The 20,381-nt window shown below is 36.1% G+C and overlaps 6 protein-coding genes across 6 annotated transcripts; 2 read left to right on the top strand and 4 right to left on the bottom strand.

Moving 5' to 3' along the window:
* Nucleotides 1-336: 336 nt before the first annotated feature.
* On the bottom strand, nucleotides 337-713 carry Tsp_09545 (hypothetical protein). The gene is given in 2 exon segments (XM_003371316.1): nucleotides 337-508; nucleotides 526-713. 2 exon segments carry the CDS (start codon nucleotides 711-713, stop codon nucleotides 337-339), a joined length of 360 nt encoding a protein of 119 aa, XP_003371364.1.
* Nucleotides 714-2,182: 1,469 nt separating this feature from the next.
* Tsp_09546 (cuticle collagen rol-6) lies at nucleotides 2,183-4,859 on the top strand. The gene is made up of 10 exons (XM_003371315.1): nucleotides 2,183-2,410; nucleotides 2,489-2,615; nucleotides 2,889-3,041; nucleotides 3,244-3,273; nucleotides 3,678-3,833; nucleotides 3,891-4,046; nucleotides 4,094-4,315; nucleotides 4,359-4,376; nucleotides 4,460-4,639; nucleotides 4,711-4,859. The coding sequence occupies exons 1-10, from the start codon at nucleotides 2,183-2,185 to the stop codon at nucleotides 4,857-4,859; spliced, it is 1,419 nt and encodes a 472-aa protein (XP_003371363.1).
* A 440-nt stretch (nucleotides 4,860-5,299) lies between these two features.
* Tsp_09547 (cuticle collagen rol-6) lies at nucleotides 5,300-5,897 on the top strand. Its single transcript, XM_003371314.1, has 3 exons — nucleotides 5,300-5,372; nucleotides 5,494-5,559; nucleotides 5,605-5,897. The coding sequence occupies exons 1-3, from the start codon at nucleotides 5,300-5,302 to the stop codon at nucleotides 5,895-5,897; spliced, it is 432 nt and encodes a 143-aa protein (XP_003371362.1).
* Nucleotides 5,898-6,347: 450 nt separating this feature from the next.
* Nucleotides 6,348-11,504, bottom strand: Tsp_09548 (cuticle collagen rol-6). Its single transcript, XM_003371313.1, has 12 exons — nucleotides 11,468-11,504; nucleotides 10,830-11,392; nucleotides 10,631-10,753; nucleotides 10,167-10,523; nucleotides 9,834-10,047; nucleotides 8,655-9,764; nucleotides 8,424-8,601; nucleotides 8,236-8,347; nucleotides 8,044-8,173; nucleotides 7,750-7,965; nucleotides 6,632-7,725; nucleotides 6,348-6,611 (listed from the first exon to the last, which is right to left on the bottom strand). The coding sequence occupies exons 1-12, from the start codon at nucleotides 11,502-11,504 to the stop codon at nucleotides 6,348-6,350; spliced, it is 4,398 nt and encodes a 1,465-aa protein (XP_003371361.1).
* A 1,514-nt stretch (nucleotides 11,505-13,018) lies between these two features.
* Tsp_09549 (cuticle collagen rol-6) lies at nucleotides 13,019-13,748 on the bottom strand. Its single transcript, XM_003371312.1, has 3 exons — nucleotides 13,632-13,748; nucleotides 13,202-13,505; nucleotides 13,019-13,089 (listed from the first exon to the last, which is right to left on the bottom strand). The coding sequence occupies exons 1-3, from the start codon at nucleotides 13,746-13,748 to the stop codon at nucleotides 13,019-13,021; spliced, it is 492 nt and encodes a 163-aa protein (XP_003371360.1).
* A 2,693-nt stretch (nucleotides 13,749-16,441) lies between these two features.
* Tsp_09550 (cuticle collagen rol-6) lies at nucleotides 16,442-18,371 on the bottom strand. Its single transcript, XM_003371311.1, has 4 exons — nucleotides 18,078-18,371; nucleotides 16,887-17,123; nucleotides 16,638-16,743; nucleotides 16,442-16,578 (listed from the first exon to the last, which is right to left on the bottom strand). The coding sequence occupies exons 1-4, from the start codon at nucleotides 18,369-18,371 to the stop codon at nucleotides 16,442-16,444; spliced, it is 774 nt and encodes a 257-aa protein (XP_003371359.1).
* Nucleotides 18,372-20,381: the final 2,010 nt, after the last annotated feature.

Raw genomic sequence — 20,381 nt, 5'->3', positions numbered from 1 at the left:
TTTGAAAACTGCAAATTATCGAATAATAATTTTTTTAAAGCAACTTTGTTAGTTATACTGTAAAAAAGACAATTGTAATTTTCATTTAAACGAAATATATTATTATTGTTATACATTTGGTAAATTATAATTTTCTCAAATAATGCACAACTGTATGCTGTTGTAACTGGTGGACGTGGATGGTTGTTTTCGTTTTTGAAGAGGAAAGTTGTGGTTTTCAATGACTCAACAAAGGACTCTGAAAATTAATATTAGTAATGTTCTGAAAGTGCATTTTTTTTCTGGAAAAATTTTTTACTCAAATGGCCCAGCTATTCAGAGCAGAATTCTCCAATTTCAAAGCATTGTGGTTTTCAGCTTGTCGGTTCTGAGAGTTATGGCAAGCTGACATTTTTCAAACAGTTGGAAAAGATCATCTAAGGTTTCTTGCTTTTCTTTTTTAATAATTGCTAATTCGCCAACGTGCATGTCACCGCCTTGCACACACCGGTTGGAAGTTTGGAATGAGCTGAATAAAAAATTCACAACGCGCTATAGTTGTCAATCAATTCTTTGAGGAAATTCTGCTGGAAAGTTCTGCTTTGATATTTGATCCGTTTTCGTGGAACAGCTGGTCGTGATTTTCGGTTTGCGTGTCCATTGTCCACTACTACTATGATAATTTGTTGCAAGTAAAATTTAAAATAATAAATATTGAAATTTGTTGAAAGCATAAACTGAATTTCATAAAAAATTTCAACTGTGGAAAATTGATCCTTATTTTGAACAGAAATATTAATGAGCAAATTGAATGTGCAATTAATTCGTTGAATATTATAAAATTTCTGTTTGAAATTTTAAATTCTTTTTTGTTTGAGTTAAATAATAATTATTATTGTTCTTTTGTAATTTTTGTTAAATAATGACAGTACATTATGAAAATAAAGTTCAAAAGAAATGGTTATTCAATGATGATTTGTTACATCAACGTCAATAGTTAAAAATGGTTTAAAAAGGGAAAGAGTTGATATTTTCAGAGATATTTCGAAGCATTTATTAAATAGAATAACCAAGTTGTCTGATTTCACAGATGCCTTATTTAATTTGAACGCTGAGGCGAGCAAATGTAAGATGATGGAATGAGAATATTAACCATTAAAAAAAGGGGAAAACACAACAACAAAAACAACAACAACAACAACCATAATAAGAATAAGAATAATAATAATAATAATAATTAAAGAGAAAGATGTGATTTTTTCAAAGAATAAATTTCTTTCCATTTTGTTTGTTTGTTAAATCTAACAGCTTCAAGAAAATGGTGAATGAACTGTTTATTTATTATGTTTGAAGGTTAAACGTTTTATTGCTAAAATTAAAATAATAACACAATTTTTAATGCATTAAAGTCAGGTGAAAACACGGATGCCGTTGTCAATATATTCTTCGACGCTTTGCATTGTTTACGTCAGCAGTGTTGTTAGTTGTTTCGTTTCATTCGTACACGCCATCAAAACGACAACAGCCGCGTGGATGATAAGAATTTTATCAATTGAACATTTTTAAACTTAAATTTATTACTACTTATAAAAATATTTTAATATTTGTTTTCTTTTTTTTCATTTCAGTTTTTAAGTTTACAATATTTTGCGTTGTAAGAGTAATAATGTTGAAGTTTAAAAATAAGTTACTAAGCACTTCAGAAATGTATTTTGAAACAAACTGAGAGAGCACTGTTATGACAACATGAATAATTACTTTTAACAATTCTTTTTACACAATATTAAAAATTAAAAAGAAAAAAGAAGATTTATCACCAAACATAACAACAACCGCCACTACGATTGATAATAAATAGAATAATAATATTAATAAGCAACACAGTTCTCTTTTCTTGTTTGTTCAAAAATAATAAAATGTCAAAATCTTAACTAACACTATGATTTATTAGTTCCTTTGTATTATTATTATTATTATTATTATTACTGAATGCTTGAATGAACGCATGCTTTGCAATGCATTGCATGCTAATCATCAATACGATTATGCCAGTGTTTAAAAGGCAGATAATTTGTGTAGAACGTTGTTTCACTTTGTTATTATATTAGTTGGATGAAAATTGCAACTTTTGCTCGTACTGTATTCAGGATTCAATTACAAAAGTTTGCGGCTAAGAGAGAAAAGTTTCTGTGAAGAGGAGAAAATGGTACTGAAATGTCCACCGCATACGCAAATATCCCTGGACAAAGTATTTTTTGGCCATTCGAGTGAAACATTTCAAATTTGCCGTCATTTATTGAATAAAGCGCCTAAACAGGAGAATACTTTTTCTCAGCTTCAACAGCAAAACAGAAGAAGTAAAAGGAAATTTGAAAACAAATTAAACCCTGCCCTTATTTCGAAATATTGTTTAGCTGTTGATGCTTATTCAGTGAGTTTTGTCCATTTAAAATTTTATTTATTTACAACAACAACAGTTGTTATTAATTATTTTTTATTCTTTTAACAGAAATTGGTTGAAATTTGCCAAAACAAGCGTCGATGTTTGATCAAGCAGAGTTCATATTTGCATAATCTGAGCAATTGTACACGAGATGTAACGAAACATTTGCACGTTGCTTATCGTTGCAGACCGAGTACGTTGGCTTTTATCGATATTTACCTGTACTTAGTTAGAGTTTATTTTTATTTATTTCATATATATATATATATATATTTATTTATTTATTTATACCAAAAAGTGTTTAAAACATTTTTTGTTTTGTTGTTGTTGTCAATGTTGGTGGTGGTGATGGATTTGAGAGGTTGGAAAATTAAAATATTTACAGTGAAAAGATGATGAATGAAGCTAGCTGGTTTTGTAAACATTTATATATAATTAAATATCACTGGAAAATTATTTTAAACAGGCCAGTTTAACGGTGAATTTTACTGCGAGAATGAAGAAATGAAAATTACCTGTCAACAGAAGCATCGTATCGCTGTTTACGCAGCAGTTTATGGAAGTGTTCCGCCGCACGGATCCGGAAATTGTCAGAAAACGGCACGAGATATTTATTTTGGTATGTGGCTTATGTTGTAGTTCACAGACGAAAATACGTTTGATATTTATTTATTTGAATTTAATACTGCATAATTTAAAATTTTGATCTTTCAGGAAGCAGTCAATTAAAGGAATAAAGCATTGTATTTTTTATTACAGTATATTGCCTAATGTTTATTGTTGAAGAATCTTAAAGATTTCTCAACATTTATAATTTACAGAAGCAACTGATGAAACAAAACAATACATGAGTTTATTTCAAAATGAGTTTAAATGCACAAAATAATTAAATGCTTCTGAATTAAAAAGAAATTATTTATTTATTTGTGCTTTTTTAAATAATAGTTAATTCGAGTAATTTTCACGCTTCTTTAGCGGAATTTAAAGATCAATTTGACAAAGTTGTAAGTTTTCACGTAATTACAGTACCTAATAAGTAAGTAGTATTATAGTAAGTTACAGTATGTTTGGGAGCATTGCGGACGGTGATGACTTTTGCTGAATTGCGACGGTTTATTTATTATATTCATTTGTAAATTGTACAACAAATATATTACTGTTTGAATATTTTAATTTGTTTCATTAAATGATATAACTTGTTTTTCTTTTTTGAATTCTATGCTAAAAAACAAGACTGTTGAATTTGAAAATTTAGATTGCTCAACAGATGTTTTGCCAATTGTAGCCGAACAATGTCATGCTAGAAAAGAATGCCAACTGACGGTAAAACGTTCGTTGTTTCTTTCAAGATTGCATTTTCCGATTTGTCCGGAAACTTTAAATCGACAACTTGTGGTCACTTTTATTTGTGGTCAGCAGTTTTCATTTATTTTGCGTTTTCTAATTTTTTGCATGTTCCCTTTTTCAGTCGATGAAATTGTCTTTACTGACGCTACATTGGAAGCTGCAAATGTGATTGCCGTAGGTATGAACAAATATGTGAAAGACGATCATCAGCTTTCTGTAGTGAAAGGTTTATCACCAATGAATGATGAACAACAACAAATTTCACAGACATCAACTGGTATGTTCTTTTGTAGAGAGTGTAAATAATACAAAATGAAATTTTAGAAAATGAAAGTTTGTTATCAAATTCTCCAGTCAAATTTGACCAAAATTGGTACAGTGAAACCTTTACGCCTACTGTGTTCTCTCAATTGACAGAAAGCAGTGTTGCGGTGATCACCGATAACAACAATCTTACAGCAACAGCAATATCTACTCTGTCTCCTTCCACACCAAATTTGCTCGGCTTGTGGAAATGTCTCCAAATGACTTGGATATATGTAATTAGTAAGTTTATTATTATTATTATTATTATTATTATTATTATTAGTAGTAGTAGTAGTAGTAAGTAGTTTTATGTTTCTTCTGCCAAATGTAACACTCATTGTAACAATGTAATAAGTTATTAATAATAATGATTGTTTTTGACAGATCATAAAAAGCAAACGGCCACACTTCTATTAGCCGCATGTGGTTTCGGTATACTTGTTGTTGTGGTGGTGACAGTGTGCTCGTATTTATGCGATCGTCGTAAAAATGCTAAAAAATCAACTTCGGCAATACAACCGCCTCCCCTGAACGGCCCAGGCACTAGCCATTTTCATAGATCAGGTTCTTTTTATGCTTTCCATTCATGCTTCTGCTATTTGTCAAAATAACAGTGTTCTTTTGTGTTTGAATAGTTGCCGACGACGATGAAGATGATCATCATCCTGCTGATCTGCTTTTTCAGCATTATATCAGTTCCGGTCGATCAAGTGCAGTGCCTTTCGTCCATTTCGCTGATAATGACAATAAATCGTTGCCAGCAGTGATGAAATCTCTGTACTGAAGTCGTATGCTATAAGGAAGAAAAGTATTTTTTTGCATTCTGCTAACCAGAAGATAAACAAGCATAAACACACACACACACACACACGTGCAAACATTCCGCTGCATCTCAAACGTTATGCAAACTGAAAGTACAAAAAACCCCACCAAAACCATGAATGTCATTTTTTCAATGTTACACAAGTAAAAACTTTATATTTCAAAATTTAATGTTGTTGATTAAAAATATATACAAAAGAAGCACAACATTCTTCTATGTTATGAAACATATATATATATATATACATTACATAACAGATGAACAAATAAAAATAACAGTCCAAAGGAAAAATAGAATAAAGGGCGAGTGTGAAAAATGGAACATTTTAACAAAGTAATTGATATCATAAAATGAAGAAACAAACTGTTGAAAAAATATAACGTTGCTGATATTTAAAAAACATGAAAAAATACCTTACGGTAAAGACGCATGCTTTGATGTCGCAAGACAGAAAGAAAACGACAAAAGATGAAAGTTAACATATAAATAAATATACAAGTATTTATTAAATATTTAAATTTAAATAAATTTATTCATATATATATATATGAATAAATACTTGTATATTTATTTATCTATATATATATACATAAAGGTAGAAATCGGCAAAACAAAATGATTAGGAAGAGAAATCCGCCACTTTTGGCGGATGTCGATCAACGTAATGATTAATTAGCACCAGTATTAGTATTAATAGTAGTTGTAGTAGCAGGAGTAGCAGTAGTAGTAGTAGTAGTAGTAGTAGTAGTTGCACTAGCAGGGATAGCAGTAACAGATTCTGTAGTAGTAGTAGTAGCAGTGGCAGCAATTACACTACCGAAAGTAGGATTAAAGACAGAAGTAGGTGTAGCAGAATTAGCAGCATCAGTGGCAATGGTATTAGTATCCGTAACAACAGCAGCAGTAATATCAGCAGTAGCAAGATTAGTCGAAAGTATGACTTGGTTGCTATTACCGCATCCACGGTTGCTGCCAGGAAGAACCTTCTCCTCATCGTAAGTAACATTGTGCAATTCGTACAAAACATCGGCAATTGTGCTGGCAACTCGTGAGTCCATCAACGATGACATGGTAAAATGTAACAAACGAATATGGTGTTTAGCAAAACGTGCTCGACACGCTGGGATTCTTGCCATAAACAACAACGTCGTCGCAGCACGACGCAACATTCCAACACTTGTACCCATCAATTCGGGATTTTCTCTCAACGCCGGCATTCCATGCACAGAGACCACCTTCAAAAAGGAAAATATGCACATATAAATAGATAAATAAGAGAAAAACAACAATTTCATTTCTACTTGATGCATATTGCAATCTGCTTGATCAAGAAAAGACACCAAATATTGAACGGCTGGCGTCTGGTTGGCGGCCACAACGCATGCTACTGGATTTGCAAGACAAAAAGCGTGCATCAGTGCGACAGCAAATTCTCGCATCATCACCTCTTCAATGATGCTCAAATGACTGGCTAACAGTTTCAACAAAAGCTCGATCCGCGACCACGGAGGTGTAGCTAGCATCAAGTCGACGTTCTTGTCGACGACGGACATTTTGCAAAGCACCTCCAGAGCGTACCGATTTGGCGGCACGAACGCCATTCCTGACAGCGGGTCCAGCGCCATCGACGATCGACCCGTAGCCCAGTTGAGCAGAGCGTCCAACAGTCGACCGACTACGACGCATTCTTGGGTGTCCAGCTCCAACTGTGGACTCAAGTTGCACAAAATAACAAAAGCGTCATCAACTAAACGTTTGAGACCATCTAGAAACGAATTGAACTGCAAACACTTTCCACCTTCGTACATCGCTTCGGAATCTTCTGCAATATTCTCGTCCGGCGTCAGACGTCGGAACGACAATGGCTTGAAAATCTCTTCAAACAAATCCAAATTGATCAACGAAGCCAAACCGGCGACAAGGGTTCCGCACTTGGCCATCCGATGCTCGTTGCCCGGTATATAAGACAGACCGGTCAAAGCGTTCGACGCGCTCAGGCAACGATCCAGTGCATTACGCTGACGATCAGACGATATTTCAAACGGACACCAAGATGGCAAAGAAAACAACGACGCTGTATTGAGTGTGAACTTGGTCTTGCAAAAGCATCGGCTGCCGTTATTGCTTGCCGTCGATTTGGTTTGGTGTTGCTGTTGCTGCTCCTGCGGCTGCTGTTCCACACCGCCCTGGACATCGGTCGTCTCTTGCTGTTCTCCTCCCGCTGCTTGTCCACTTATGGCCATCCGTTTACCTCCTAACCCGTTCGACTGGCCACTGATGGTCGCAACGCCGCTTCCTCGACCACCACCATTGGTCACTACAGCTGCTAACAAAGGTCGTTTCCGTCTCGTTCTACCGTTGCTGCTGGTGCCGCCCCCGCGGGTTTGTTTCACCACCGTTGTTGCTTCCTGCTGCTGCCGCCGCTGTTTTTCGTCTCCGTCGTCCACTTTTTCGGTTTCAATTAAAATTTTCTTCTTCATTTTCATCATCTTCTTCACCGATCTCGACGTCGCGCATGTACAATTGCAAAATTTCAAATCAATATCTTCCAAACCAGCATCTTCAGACCTAGGCAACGGTCTACCCATTTCGATCATTCGATCGGCCGTTTTTGCCATCGTTTCACTACTATCATCACTATGACCAGAACCACGACCACGACCACGACCACGTCCACTACCGCTACCATCATCACCATCACCTCCAACTAATAATTCTGCATCGACTCTCGGCTCGTCGTCATCATCTTCATACCATCTGCGTTTCCATCTACTACTACTCTTAGTGGTGTTGTTGTTCATCATCATTGTTTTCTCCACGCTGCCGACTGATAAATGCTCAGAAAAAAAACTCGGCAACTGTATGCCCATTTCAGAAGCCAGTTCTAAAAGACTCTGCTTCCACACTTCGACAAGTGCGTCCAAAAACCCAGGCAATGAATTCAAATTAAAATACGGCGCACTGCTGTCATCGTACAATAGGACGTTCAAGACGTTCAATCCCCAGGTGACCTCGAACAAAAGACCTGATTTGAAAACCATCACCAGTCGCCACGGATCAATTGGTCCTATAAATAAATTAGATTAAATTAAATTCGCCTTAAAAATTGGTCCACCACGTTTTTTTATCTACTTTGTGCACATACCAATATCTTTGGCGGTGTACTTTTTACGCCGTCTTGACATAACTTGAGTTGCTTCGATGCATTCGGGAGGAAAAACAACACCTTGCTGCTGGTGTTGTTGTTTTTCACGACGTTGCGACGTGACAGTGCTCTGGAAAATAATTTAAATCACTTCAACAAATACAACCGTAGATCGAAAAACTGTCAACTCACCTTCATACCCATTGGTGAGGTGGCATCTTTCGTCACTATTGGACCCGAATTTGTACCGGATGCGTGTGGCTGCATCTGAGAGCTACTTTTGCTAGACCGCTGCTGACTAGCACTAAATTAATAATAATAACATAACAGTTGAAACCAAAGTACAAAAAATGTGCCAAAATGACTTTCTTCTAATTTACCTGGGCGCAGTCTCACGTAAAGAGAGACCCGGAATTGTACCGGAAACAGGCTGTTGCAAAGACGGTGCCGGCATGCGGCTAGCAGCTACGTGCGATTGCATCCATGGTTGATTGGAAAGAACAACATTACCACCACCAACAGCAGCAGATCGCATCATTGGCTGCGGTTGTTGTTGCTCTAAAACAAACAAACAAATTAATTAAAAATTCACATCACTGATAAATACAAACCTTGTGTTGGATAAGCAGCCGGCATTTGCATGCTGCTAGGCTGTTGAGGCCCGACCGGAGTTGGTGCCATGCCACTTGCTGATGGAGGACAATCGTTCACCCCGTTATTATTATTATTATTACTGCTGCTGCTGTTGTCGTTGTCGTCGTTGTTGTTATTAATGCTATTATTGCTACCACTGTTGTCACCATTGTTGTAGACTGGATAGACCGAAATATGTGTATTTTTGAGGGCAGGTGATGATTGGTAAGTAGCAACATGCGAAGCAGAGTCCTCCGCAACAAATGATCCAGTGGTGGCGTTACCGCTGCTTGGTCGCAGAGATGCTACCTGAGAAACACTGAAGCCGCTACTATCGGCAGAAACTGGTTGTCCAGCAGCACTGTATGGTTTCATTCCTGCATAGCCTGGTCCTACAGTGCAATTCGCACTGCTGCCTAACGGTAACCGTGGTGTGTACAATGGACGTTCTGGTCCATATCCAGAAAATTGACGTCCAACAAACGGAGGCGGCGCACCGCCACATTGAAAATAAGCGCCCGCCACAGCTGTCGGTTGACTTGGCTGTCCTTGTTGCGGCTGTGATTGTTGCTGATGAGGATGATGATGATGCGTTTGTTGCTGTAAAACTGACTGTTGTTGCTGTTGCTGTTGGTGTTGTTGTTGCTGCTGCTGTTGTTGTTGTTGTTGTTGTTGCTGTTGCTGCTGCTGCTGCTGCTGCTGGTGTTGTTGTTGGGACGACGTTTGTTGTAAATGTTGCTGCTGCTGCTGTTGAACCCGATCGTCAAAAGGATCCCTGGCTATCATTTCGCTGTTTATTCCCCCTCCTGTGTTAGCCTGAAGATGCTGCAAATGCGTTGACTGTAACTGTTGCTGCTGCGCCGGAGGTGGTGCCATTGATGCTGAACTCATCTTCACACCATGCTGCTGCTGCGGTGGCGCCGGTGGTTGCTGCTGCTGCGGACCCGCTTGGTGAACAGGAAAAGCACCGGGCTGACTGGCAAACTGCCCTGCAGAGCCAGTCACCTGCTCGTACGGCTTCGTAAACGAACCATCGCTTGACGCCTGCCCATAGTTACTATTACTGCTACCAACACTACTACTACAATCTGAAATGTATGCTATGAAAAATATGAATGCATCAAAAAAAGTTTTCTCGTTCTGTTAAACTGCATTACCTGTTCCACTGACGTTGGCTGACTTATTTTTGTTTTTCTTTTTCGATTCTAATGAGGCGAGAATTGGTTGCGGATCAACTCCCCCGAGGTCGTAAACGCATTCAAATGGAAACAAAAAGCGCGAATACTGCTTTTTCAACTGTCCCGAGGCACTGTTAGAGACTCCAATGTTAAATATCACGCACAGATCTCTCCAATATTTCTTCTTCGTCACCTAAAAATTAATTTTCCATCAAAATTTGTCATTTATTAATCATTTTACTTATATACATACACATAAGAATAAATAAATACCAAATTAATAAATGAAAAACAAAAATAAAAATAACAAACCTCCTCAAACCCGCCTCTTGCTTTTACAGCCATGTATAATTTGTGGAGATCAACTGTCTGCTTGGATACGGTGGGATGAGATGTAATTGGATGACCATAAGAATCGCTGAACTGAATCAGTCGCTCGAAAAATGATTTTCTCTCAGCCCATTCTTCGCCTGTTGAATTGATTAAACTTGGATCGCCCAAAAGTCGTGCAACCATGCTCGCTTGACCTTCTTTGATTGCACCAACCCCGCTGCCACTAGCACTGCAGTTACCCGAATTCGGACCAAGCAACGTCGAACAGCCAACCTGCTGTTGCTGGTTAGATGATCCCGGAGGTCCCATGCTGATGTGAGACGATGACTGAGCACGCTAAAAGCAAAAAAAATAAACCAAAAACTGTAAAAGCAAAGAATAAAAGTATATACACATACACATATGCATATATATATAATAAAGAAAATAATACAAAAACATACATGCACAGCTGGTGATAACGGTGTTCGTGGCCATGAAGGAGAACTTAAACTTGACTCAATGTCGTCATGAACGGAAGACGTACCTCCAGGACTGGTCGGTGCCGGTGTGGGAGGATGACTTTCCTATGAATATTTCAAATTTGTAAAAAAAGCATAAAAAAACAGTACAACAAGACAAAAATAATAAAAGTAAAAATACCTTTGCTCCACAAGTAGATCTGGCCCGACTACTTCCGCTAGAATTGGACATGCGCTGCCGTTCAATCGAAGACGGTGTGCCCCGACCGTTTCCTGAAGTGTTAAAGTTCAAAAATGTCAATCGATTTCCCACATCCAATTCCAGACCCATACGAGAATTATCCTTAGTGCAGCCATCAAAAGTTTCAGTCAAAGCAGGACTGGGAGACTGTTTGATCATCTCTCCACCCACAGCTGGTCCGTTGACGGTGTACATGCCACGTTGCTGTGGTGATTCCAAGTGATAACGTGCACCCATATATTGACCGTGCGGCGGCGGAGGAGGGACAACTGTTTCGCCAATTGTCGACGGTCCATTCACATAAGGGCTGAAGACTACAGATCCACCAGGTGGTGGAGCACCACCTGCTCCATGATGAGGCATTCTATTCATCGGTGTAGCCGAAAACGCGCTTCCCATTACTTGCGAACCATTAGGATGCGGCGCACATACGTACGTACCCGTTGACTGATTCGTCTGGCCATACATATTATGCTGATACTGCATACAATATAAGTTCGGGTCTAAAAGTAACATAAATCAGTGAAAAAGTAAAACTGCACGTATTGTAAATCTGGAAAGCACTATGTTCAAAAAACTTTCTGAACCGCAAATATATTCCAATCTAAAATCCATTCCTTATTACAATCTTCACGGATGACTGTTAAAAAACCTGTATTTGTATATCACAGAAAATAATAAATAAATTAGTTCTATCATAACCTTAAATTGAATGATATTGCATTTTCATATTTGGAAAAAACAACAATGAGCATGCAATTTATAAAAACTTCATGAGAGAAATTTCTAACGTAAGTAAGAAAAAATGGATAAAGTGAAAACGTGATGAACAAGAAACAACTCGAGTACTTGTAATATGATAAATAATTTGATGAAATAATACAATGCAAAATATCGCATATTCACCCTCGCAATTACTTTACCAATGAAAATAAAAATTCCTCCATTCAATTCATTACGATAAAAATATTATGAATAAATGCCACATTAAAAAATGCAAGGATAAGCGATCAATTTCATATACATATGATCACTTATGACATAGTAAAAGTTTCCAATGGGCCTAAATAATCTATCTACAAAATAATTTGATAAAACAGAATCAAAAAAAATTAATTTATTCACGATCATCTTGCATTTCGTGCACAAACGAGAAAAACAACACTGACAATAACGATTTATGAATTTCATCATTCACCTATCCTCCATCTTATCTTATACACACACAAACACAAACACACACACATACACACGGCGCTGTTTGTTGTTTCTCAAAATTATTCTACTAGGAATTCGCTTTGCTTCATTTCTCTTAATTCTTCAAAACTATATATATTATATATTAGTAATATTTAAATAGAAAATGAGGAAAGAAAAACTTTATACTGTTGAACAGAACTGTTATTGCCTGCTGCTTTAATATGCTGATAAAGTCGTGATGATAGCATTCATTTGATGGCATGTTCAAGTGAAAATTATAGCAATGTCTTCTGTTCTGGTTCAAGTTGTTCCAACAAAACAACAATTGTAGGTTAAAGAGTGAATGACGTAGAAAAGGAAGATATGCACAGTTTGCGTAAGGTGTAATGTGAAAGAAAATTAAATTTGTCAACAAATCTTATTTTAAAAAAAGATAAATCAAATGTCGCACATTTATAAATAGTAAATATTCCTTTTTGAACAAAAAATAAGTACATTCATAAAAGTAAAACAAGAAATAAGCAAAGTGTACAAAATTGTCAAATTCACCAATCATCAAATATTTAGTGAGAATGATGGATGAACTTGTAATGAATAAGGTGAAGAATTAACACATTTCACTTTATCGACATGACAAGAAATATCCATCTCTTTTTGTGACATTACACATTCAAAACAAATTAATATATCAAACAAAGTGGAAAAATTTACTGGAGCCTACGCGTTGGTGCGTCACTCAACGTTGATAAGCAAACTATACCAACGTATAAAAACTGCATACCACGTGCGCACAAGTAATGTTACACAGAAAAATATAACACCACAATTGATACTTTTAAAATATACAAAATGAAATATAAAAAAATAGACAGAAAAAACAAATCACGTTGCAAGACATGCAATACATGAACAACACTGGATTTCATTCTCTAATAGTTAGGGATTAGGAACTGTGGATGATATTCGCAAAACAATAAATAAAATTGTGAAAATATTACAACTTAAATTTAATTTACGATAATAAAAATGTATTACTTATTTTATTTTATTTTTAGCAGTAACGTTGAATGAGAAAATTTTCACCTGTAAAAGGAAATAAAAGAACGGCTTACCTGAAGCTGATGCCGCTGGTGGGTTCGGTGACTGCCGCATCATGTTTCCACCAGGACTAGAAGGTGGCATATTTGACGGAATAATACCACCTTGTTGCTGTTGCGGTTGTTGTTGTTGTTGGAGATAAGCAGTGGGAGACGCCCTGGCTTCCTGTCTGAGAGCAGCAATGGACGGATGCCTTGGCATGTTGCCCATCAACTGCTGCTCCTGAAACATCTGCATCTGTGGAGGTGGAGGCAGTGTTCCTTGACCAGCTGGCGGCACGTTTCTTCCATATACTGGCATGCCGTTGAGCATACGATCCTGAGAAGTTTATAAATTATAAAAACTTTATAATAAAAATAAGGAAAAATTATCTATACTGTAGCTGAAATTGTATATGTGAATAATTCTCTTCATCACCTGAAAACAGTACTTGATCCAATAAACTATTGTTAATGTATAACCTTTTCCATGTAAAAGTAAAGCAGTAATTTTTGTTTCACAGAATGAGAAAATGTTACTCATTTTCTCAACCCAAATAATATGAACTTTTTCCTCATCCATTTGGAAAAAGAAAAGTACAATAACATGACATCAACGGTGACTATGAATCATCAGTTCATAAACAACGCTTGGCATAGCGCACATTAATTAAAAGTATTATTATTATTATTATTACGGAAAAATCGTCAGTATGAGAAACAAATTTTGCAATAACCAGTCAGCAGAAGTCCAAAACGCAAAACAAATTAGCTTCGGCAAAATAAAAAAATTGAAAATAAATTTGCATACATGCACCAACAGGGAGTGAAGTTAATGTGAAGAAAATGATGATCGGTTTCGATGAAACGCAAGAATATGTGACTGAAAAGTTGCAAAATTTATTACACCGCTGCTTGCCTGCCGCCCGTTGTTCAACTGATGTCGACCATATTTATGAATGAAAGTTTGATTATCATCACTTAGCATACAGTAGCAATCTCTAAAATGTATGCTTCAACTTCACTCAATGAAATATATATATATATATATATATATAAAATATCTGAAACGTAGTAAGTGTCAAATGACAACAAACTTTCAAAAAGAACAAAAATGAAAAGCTAAATGAAAACATAAAAGGAAATATTACACCGAAATAGGATGAATAATATGAACAATATGTATCAGTTTACGAGAATGGTAAACTCTGCTTGAACAAAGTGAAACGTCAGACAAGTTCACAAAATTAGCGTGATAAAAGAGAGTCATTATAATGCATGTCGTTGTCAACAACATGTTAAACAGAGAAAGTGAAACATCACTTCCGTAAATCGCAGTTTACACAATAAAAATGGCATTTTACTAAGCAGTAAAAAAGAAAACAAACAAACAGACAGACATGATCAATCACGTTTATAATAAACATCAGCAATGATCAAACTTTTAAATGCACTGCCAGGCGGTGAAGTTAATTAAAAATTTAAAAAGAAAAAATTATAATTATTCATATCACCATCTGATTGAAATTTTGAAAGATGTTGCGCATAATTTGGTTAGTGTATTTTTAAAACAGATTAATAAAAAACAACAAATTTGTTCACAAAAGAAAAGTTCCATATTTTCTAAAAAACAAAAAAAACCATAAGTGTCCATAAAGGAGCTATAACCAAGCAAAAATCACACCGTTTCAATCGGTAATCAGTGTAGATCGAACAATGCTGATCGTCTATAACAAATTCTAAACACACAACTAACTAGTGGACAATATTTTGAAGCGTTGAACAGTAAAAGTATCTATCATGTATAGACAAGAACGAGCATTTTCATTTCCGTATGGGACAAAGAAAAAATGATAAAAATTAACAACAGAATAACAGAAGTAGTAGTAGTAGCAGAAAAGATGAAATGAAATCGTCATTCATATTATTACCTCACGTATGCATGTATGTATGTATGCATTATTACTGATGGAAAATTTGAAAATTATCATTGGAAGCGAAAAAAAGAAAAATGAATAAGAAAAGCCGGATGACTGACTGCTATCATTTATATAACGTTTGAGTGAGTGAGTACAACGGAAATTTCAATGAATCACACACAACAGAGCATTTTCCCTGCTTTTATTTATTTTTACACGTTCAAGCTCAGCTCGGCTGTTCACAACATTTGTTCTCTGAGTGACGATCGATTGTGCTACATACAAACGTTTGATACGCTTCTATTCGACCCCAGGGATAGGAGAAAGCTGACAATTTCACCGAAAGGCCATTTTGTCAAATCAATGCCCAAAAACCTACTTTCTTCGACGGTAATGGCGTGTGTGTAACAATAAAAGTCAAAAAAATTGAACAGGCGGCAAACTTAAAATTTCGATTTACCACAAACAGTGAAACAACGGGCATTTTTCTTTTCAATTGTAAAAAAAATTAATTTTTTAATATTAAATTTCAAAGAAAAACACACACAATGTTTTTATCGTCAGTGTAATATCAATTAATTAGTATAAGACATTTTTTCTTCTTTTAAAATAAAAATTAATCAAACGACATTGTTGTCGTTTCATTCATGAGGTCAACAATAAATAATAATATTTCTTTGAATACTGAAATTTTTTTTAAAAATTATTACTGTTGCACTAGCTGAAGAAAAATCACAGATGTTTCACATTTCACAACGGTATCAGTCTGTGCAAATCTGTATTTTTTTTAATACAAAGATTTTGAAATACGAAACGAAGCTTTGTGAAGCATGTTTGCCTACTGGAACTAGTGACGACGACGATGAGCTGAATTTAGTGAAAAATTGATCACACACACACACACACACACATACACACATGTACACACACTACGCGCGCGCAAGAGAGAGAGAGAGAAAGAGAAAGCGCCAGTGCAGGAAGCTATATAGATGATTCACAGTGACATGCTGCGTGAGTGGAGTAAAAAAATGAACAAAAAAAAAACAAAAACATGGAATTTAAGAAAAATACATGCCAATAATTTTTGCAATATTGCCAGTATGAAAAGCGTATTTTGCAAGTTTTCAATATTTCGTTGTATATCGAATGGAAAAAAGATGAAAAAGCAGATTTTCAATAAAATGAATGTTTTTTTCTTTTCTCAATTACAAATTTTAAGAAAAAAAGAGAGAGAGAGGGAAGAAACAGGTACAACACACAGACGGCAAAAAACCGAAAGCAAGCACACAAGTGCCACGTCGTCGTAAAAGGTCAGATAATCAAGTCTCCCAAAGTACAGTAAACTCAGGTCAACAAATCACAGACAGTCGCGACGAGCGAAAACGACCATTTGCATGGAAAAGAAGTCATTGGATAGAAATACACGAAGCACTACCGCCAAGTGAATGGAAATGAGCGCGAAAAGTCGACGATCACACATTGGGCTTTTTCTTTCTTTGAAAAATAATAAATAAACGAAAACGAATCCACCGAACGCGTGCAATCCAACAAACGCGCGATCCAAGTGAGAAAATATCGAAGCAAACAAAATCCATCCTCACAACGCGATGCGCATTCGGTGACTTTCCACATATTGGACGGAAGCGAAAATTCAGTTGTCTATTTACATTTATTATTTTTCCTTAATTTGTAGAATCGAATTTTCCCGTCTCCCCCCCCCACGTTCATCCAAACATGGCAAATTATAACGAATAACTTAGAGAAGCCAAACAAAAAATAAATAAATAAATAATTTAACTTACCGGCAATGGTTGCTGCTGACCGTAATAGGCAGGGGGGAATGACGACGGTCTGTTCATTGGCGACGGCGAAGAAGAGGATGGCGGTGGTGGTGGTGGTGGTGGTGGCGGTTGTTGTGGGGGTTGCTGTTGCTGCTGTTGGTACATTATAGGACTGGCACCAGTTGTCTGAGCCGACTGGCCGTACGGAGTGGTGGCTTTGTTCGACGGTTGGTTTTTTGTGTAAAAATGATTGGCCGTCTGCATAAATTACAAAAACGTAAATAAACGATCGAGAGATTGTTTAATGAAGTAAACAGTTATGCATTGGGGAGAAAAAAGTGAAATTGATTGAAAAGAAGAAAAAAGAAGAAGGGAAATACAATGCAAGAGAAAAGAATAAGTTTAGAAGAAGAGCAAAGCTTGGGTGCGAAACATGCCAACAAGAAAACCTCATGCTGCTAAAAGTGACGAAGAAAGAGAAAAAAATCGATACGTTTCGAAGCAAAGCTAACTAGATGTGTAGTGTATGTTGTGCGCGTGTATGCTGTGCGTATGTGTGTATGGGAGGAGTGTGTGCAAGTACGTGTGTGTGTGTGTGTGTGTGTGTGTGTATACAATATATATATATATATATATATATATATACATGTATGCATGCATGTATGTGTGTATGTATGTATGTATGTATGTACGTATGTATGTATGTATGTATGTATGTATGTATGTACGTATGCATGCATGCATGCATGCATGTACGTATGTATGTATGTATGTATGTATGGATGGATGTATGGATGTATGTATGTATGTATGTATGTATGTATGTATGTATATGTATGTACGTATGTATGTATGTACGTATGTATGTATGTATGTATGTATGTATGTATGTATGTATGTATGTATGTATGTATGTATGTAAGCATGTATGTATGTATGTATGTATGTATGCATGTGTGTGTGCATGTAGTGTGCGCGTGTATGTGTATGCGTGTCGTGTGATAGGATAAAGATGGGAAAGGGCAAATAAATTAATTTTCCATTGAAAAAAAGTGAATGAAAAATTTTCCATTTGGAAAAATGGTGTATTGGAAAAAGAAGAAATTTAATTAATAATAAAATAAAAGGAAAATGTGTGGTGTGGTGTGTGTGTGTGAGTGTGTGCGTATGGGAGGAGGGGGGTTTGTTTGTTTGAAATTCATGATAATTTACTTGAGATTGTGGTTTAGTGGTAGTGGATGATGATGACGAGGATGAAGATGGTCTGGACCCAGTTTGCCAAGATAGTGCCAAATCGGAAGCTGCCGAATTGTCAACAGCAGCCGCCACCGATGGACTGGGCGCCGTCTCGTCGTTGTCAACGGCAGACGCGTTGGGAGCGGTCCGTTGTTGCAATAACAAATTCAAAGTCGGAGTAGCCGTGCTGGATGTCGGCTGATGTGTAGGTTGTTGATGAAGCTGTAAGTGACTTTTCCCACAATTGCCAGCACCGTTGTTGTTTGACATCACGCTATTTGTTGTAATTACTGGTCGGCATAATTCTTCTTCAGTTCTTTAAAATGATAAAAAAAGAAAAAAATAACTAAAAAAATATACAGAAGATTAAAAAAGAGGGAAAAAAGTATTCTGATTTCGTATTGTTTTGTTTTGTTTTGTTTTGTATTGACGCGTTCTTTGATATATATATATATATATATATATATATGTATGTGTGTGTGTGTGTATGATAAGATTGAAGATAATGAGAAAGAAAAGAAATTACAATAACAATTTTGAAAAAAAGAGAGAGAAGAAAATACAGTAAACAAAAAAAATATAAATTGTGTGAGTGAGTAAGTGAGAGAAAAAAAAATATAGATATATGAATGAATGAATAAATAAATAAATAAATGAACATACACACACACACACGCACACAGACACACACACACACACACACTGATGGACGGACGGACGGACGGTGAAAGAGTATAGGAAAGAAGAGATGCAATCGATGAATATATATATATATATATATATATATATAAGCAGCAATTTTCAAAGTTACTTCATAAAAAAAAAGAAGTTAAAAAAGATGGTGTGAAGGAAAAAAATTTTTTTTAAGTTTAATGTAAAAAAAAGACAGGCGGACAAAGAAACAGACAAGCGAGCAGCATGTAAATAAACAAATAAATAAATAAACAATGAATAAGAGAGTTGGCGCGAAGATATTTTGGAAAAGAGTTACAGTGAAAAACAAATGAACGAAGGAAGGAAGGAAGGGGAATGGAAATGAAGAAGAAGAAGAAGAAGAAGAAGAAGCAATGTTGAATAGAATAGGAAGGGGGAGGGAGGGAGAGATAAAGAGTAGAAAGAGAGAGAGAAAGAGACAGACAGACAGAAACAGAAACAGAGAGAGAAGGAAAGCATCGAACGAACGCAAACGCGGGTTATTTTCTAGCGCAGATTGAACGACGTAGGCCGACAATGTCGGCCGTGCACCGCGTCGCAGAGAAGCGCGCGCGCGCTCGCTCGCCCGCCATTCAACAAAGCCAGCGTTGAGAACGGCCGAGCGAAAACTGGCGCCGACGCGAGCGCTGGGCTGGCTGGCTGGCTGGCTGGCTCGGTCGCTCGCGCGCACGTTCACTTCGCGCCACAGAGAAAATTATTATTATTATTATTATCATTATTATTATTCTATCTATACTATATATATATATATATATATATGTATACTATACATGCACGACGCATTCATCCATCCATCTCTCTCTCTTTCACCTCCTCTTGCTCTTGCTCTCTCCCCCCCCCCCTTTATACACTACACATACACACACAGAACAGAATGCAAGCAGAAGCGCGCAGCAGGGCGTCAATTTTCCAATGACAAGGCCGTCCGGACTTTTCGGCCGGTCGACACACACACATACATATATATTGTACAATACAATACAATACAATACAATAAAAAATATTTTTTAAAATAATTTAAAATTTATTAAGTTTATCATTTACAAAAAATATAAAAATATAATTTTAATTCAAATAATAATCTCATCACACTTCTCTTTTTTTTTCAACATTACCTACCCGCTTTGTCGTCAAACATTGACTATTTCTCTCTCCATTTACATTTCCTTCTTTAACCTTTTACATTTATTATTATTATTATTCTTATTATTATTATTCCTTTCTGTTTTTCAATACTCAATATATTCCATATCAACCTAGAAATTCATTACCTATTATCAACCTATTTTTTCTGTAATCTTTTCCCATTGTTGACACAACACAGTACAACAAACAATGAAACGCTTTTTTCATCGGTCAATATTTCTTATCTACAGTATGAAATTGCGGGTGAACCAATTTTCAAATAATCACATTCCCCATTCAAATATTTCTTCAACAATTATTCCATCCAGTCAAAATTAATTCATTACACAATTTGAAAAAACAATTCATTTACCATAACAATAATTATCTCACCTACCAAATATTCATTGCAACTTTTCATTTTTATTAATATTATTATTA

Source organism: Trichinella spiralis, assembly GCF_000181795.1.
Source record: "Trichinella spiralis strain ISS 195 chromosome Unknown Scfld9, whole genome shotgun sequence".
NCBI classification, from domain to species: Eukaryota; Metazoa; Nematoda; class Enoplea; order Trichinellida; family Trichinellidae; genus Trichinella; species Trichinella spiralis.
This window is presented reverse-complemented; position numbering and strand designations above follow the sequence as displayed.

Excerpts from the sequence above, each read along its gene's own strand:
- Tsp_09549 (XM_003371312.1), bottom strand. The coding sequence starts at position 13,748 with ATGGATGAGGAAAAAGTTCATATTATTTGGGTTGAGAAAATGAGTAAC. Across the intron at positions 13,506-13,631 it reads AAGGTTATACATTAACAATA|GATCGTATGCTCAACGGCAT; the intron begins GTTTATTGGATC and ends TAAACTTCTCAG. Across the intron at positions 13,090-13,201 it reads ACCAGCGGCATCAGCTTCAG|TTGTAATATTTTCACAATTT; the intron begins GTAAGCCGTTCT and ends ATTAAATTTAAG.
- Tsp_09546 (XM_003371315.1), top strand. The coding sequence starts at position 2,183 with ATGGTACTGAAATGTCCACCGCATACGCAAATATCCCTGGACAAAGTA. Across the intron at positions 2,411-2,488 it reads TAGCTGTTGATGCTTATTCA|AAATTGGTTGAAATTTGCCA; the intron begins GTGAGTTTTGTC and ends TTCTTTTAACAG. Across the intron at positions 4,047-4,093 it reads AATTTCACAGACATCAACTG|AAAATGAAAGTTTGTTATCA; the intron begins GTATGTTCTTTT and ends ATGAAATTTTAG.
- Tsp_09545 (XM_003371316.1), bottom strand. The coding sequence starts at position 713 with ATGCTTTCAACAAATTTCAATATTTATTATTTTAAATTTTACTTGCAA.
- Tsp_09547 (XM_003371314.1), top strand. The coding sequence starts at position 5,300 with ATGAAAAAATACCTTACGGTAAAGACGCATGCTTTGATGTCGCAAGAC. Across the intron at positions 5,373-5,493 it reads GAAAACGACAAAAGATGAAA|GTAGAAATCGGCAAAACAAA; the intron begins GTTAACATATAA and ends ATATACATAAAG. Across the intron at positions 5,560-5,604 it reads TTTGGCGGATGTCGATCAAC|TAGCAGGAGTAGCAGTAGTA; the intron begins GTAATGATTAAT and ends TAGTAGTTGTAG.
- Tsp_09548 (XM_003371313.1), bottom strand. The coding sequence starts at position 11,504 with ATGGATTTTAGATTGGAATATATTTGCGGTTCAGAAA. Across the intron at positions 8,602-8,654 it reads GGCTGCTTATCCAACACAAG|AGCAACAACAACCGCAGCCA; the intron begins GTTTGTATTTAT and ends TGTTTGTTTTAG. Across the intron at positions 8,348-8,423 it reads TTACGTGAGACTGCGCCCAG|TGCTAGTCAGCAGCGGTCTA; the intron begins GTAAATTAGAAG and ends TTATTAATTTAG.
- Tsp_09550 (XM_003371311.1), bottom strand. The coding sequence starts at position 18,371 with ATGTCAAACAACAACGGTGCTGGCAATTGTGGGAAAAGTCACTTACAG. Across the intron at positions 17,124-18,077 it reads CCACTAAACCACAATCTCAA|ACGGCCAATCATTTTTACAC; the intron begins GTAAATTATCAT and ends TAATTTATGCAG. Across the intron at positions 16,744-16,886 it reads GTCAGCAGCAACCATTGCCG|ACAACTGAATTTTCGCTTCC; the intron begins GTAAGTTAAATT and ends AAATGTAAATAG.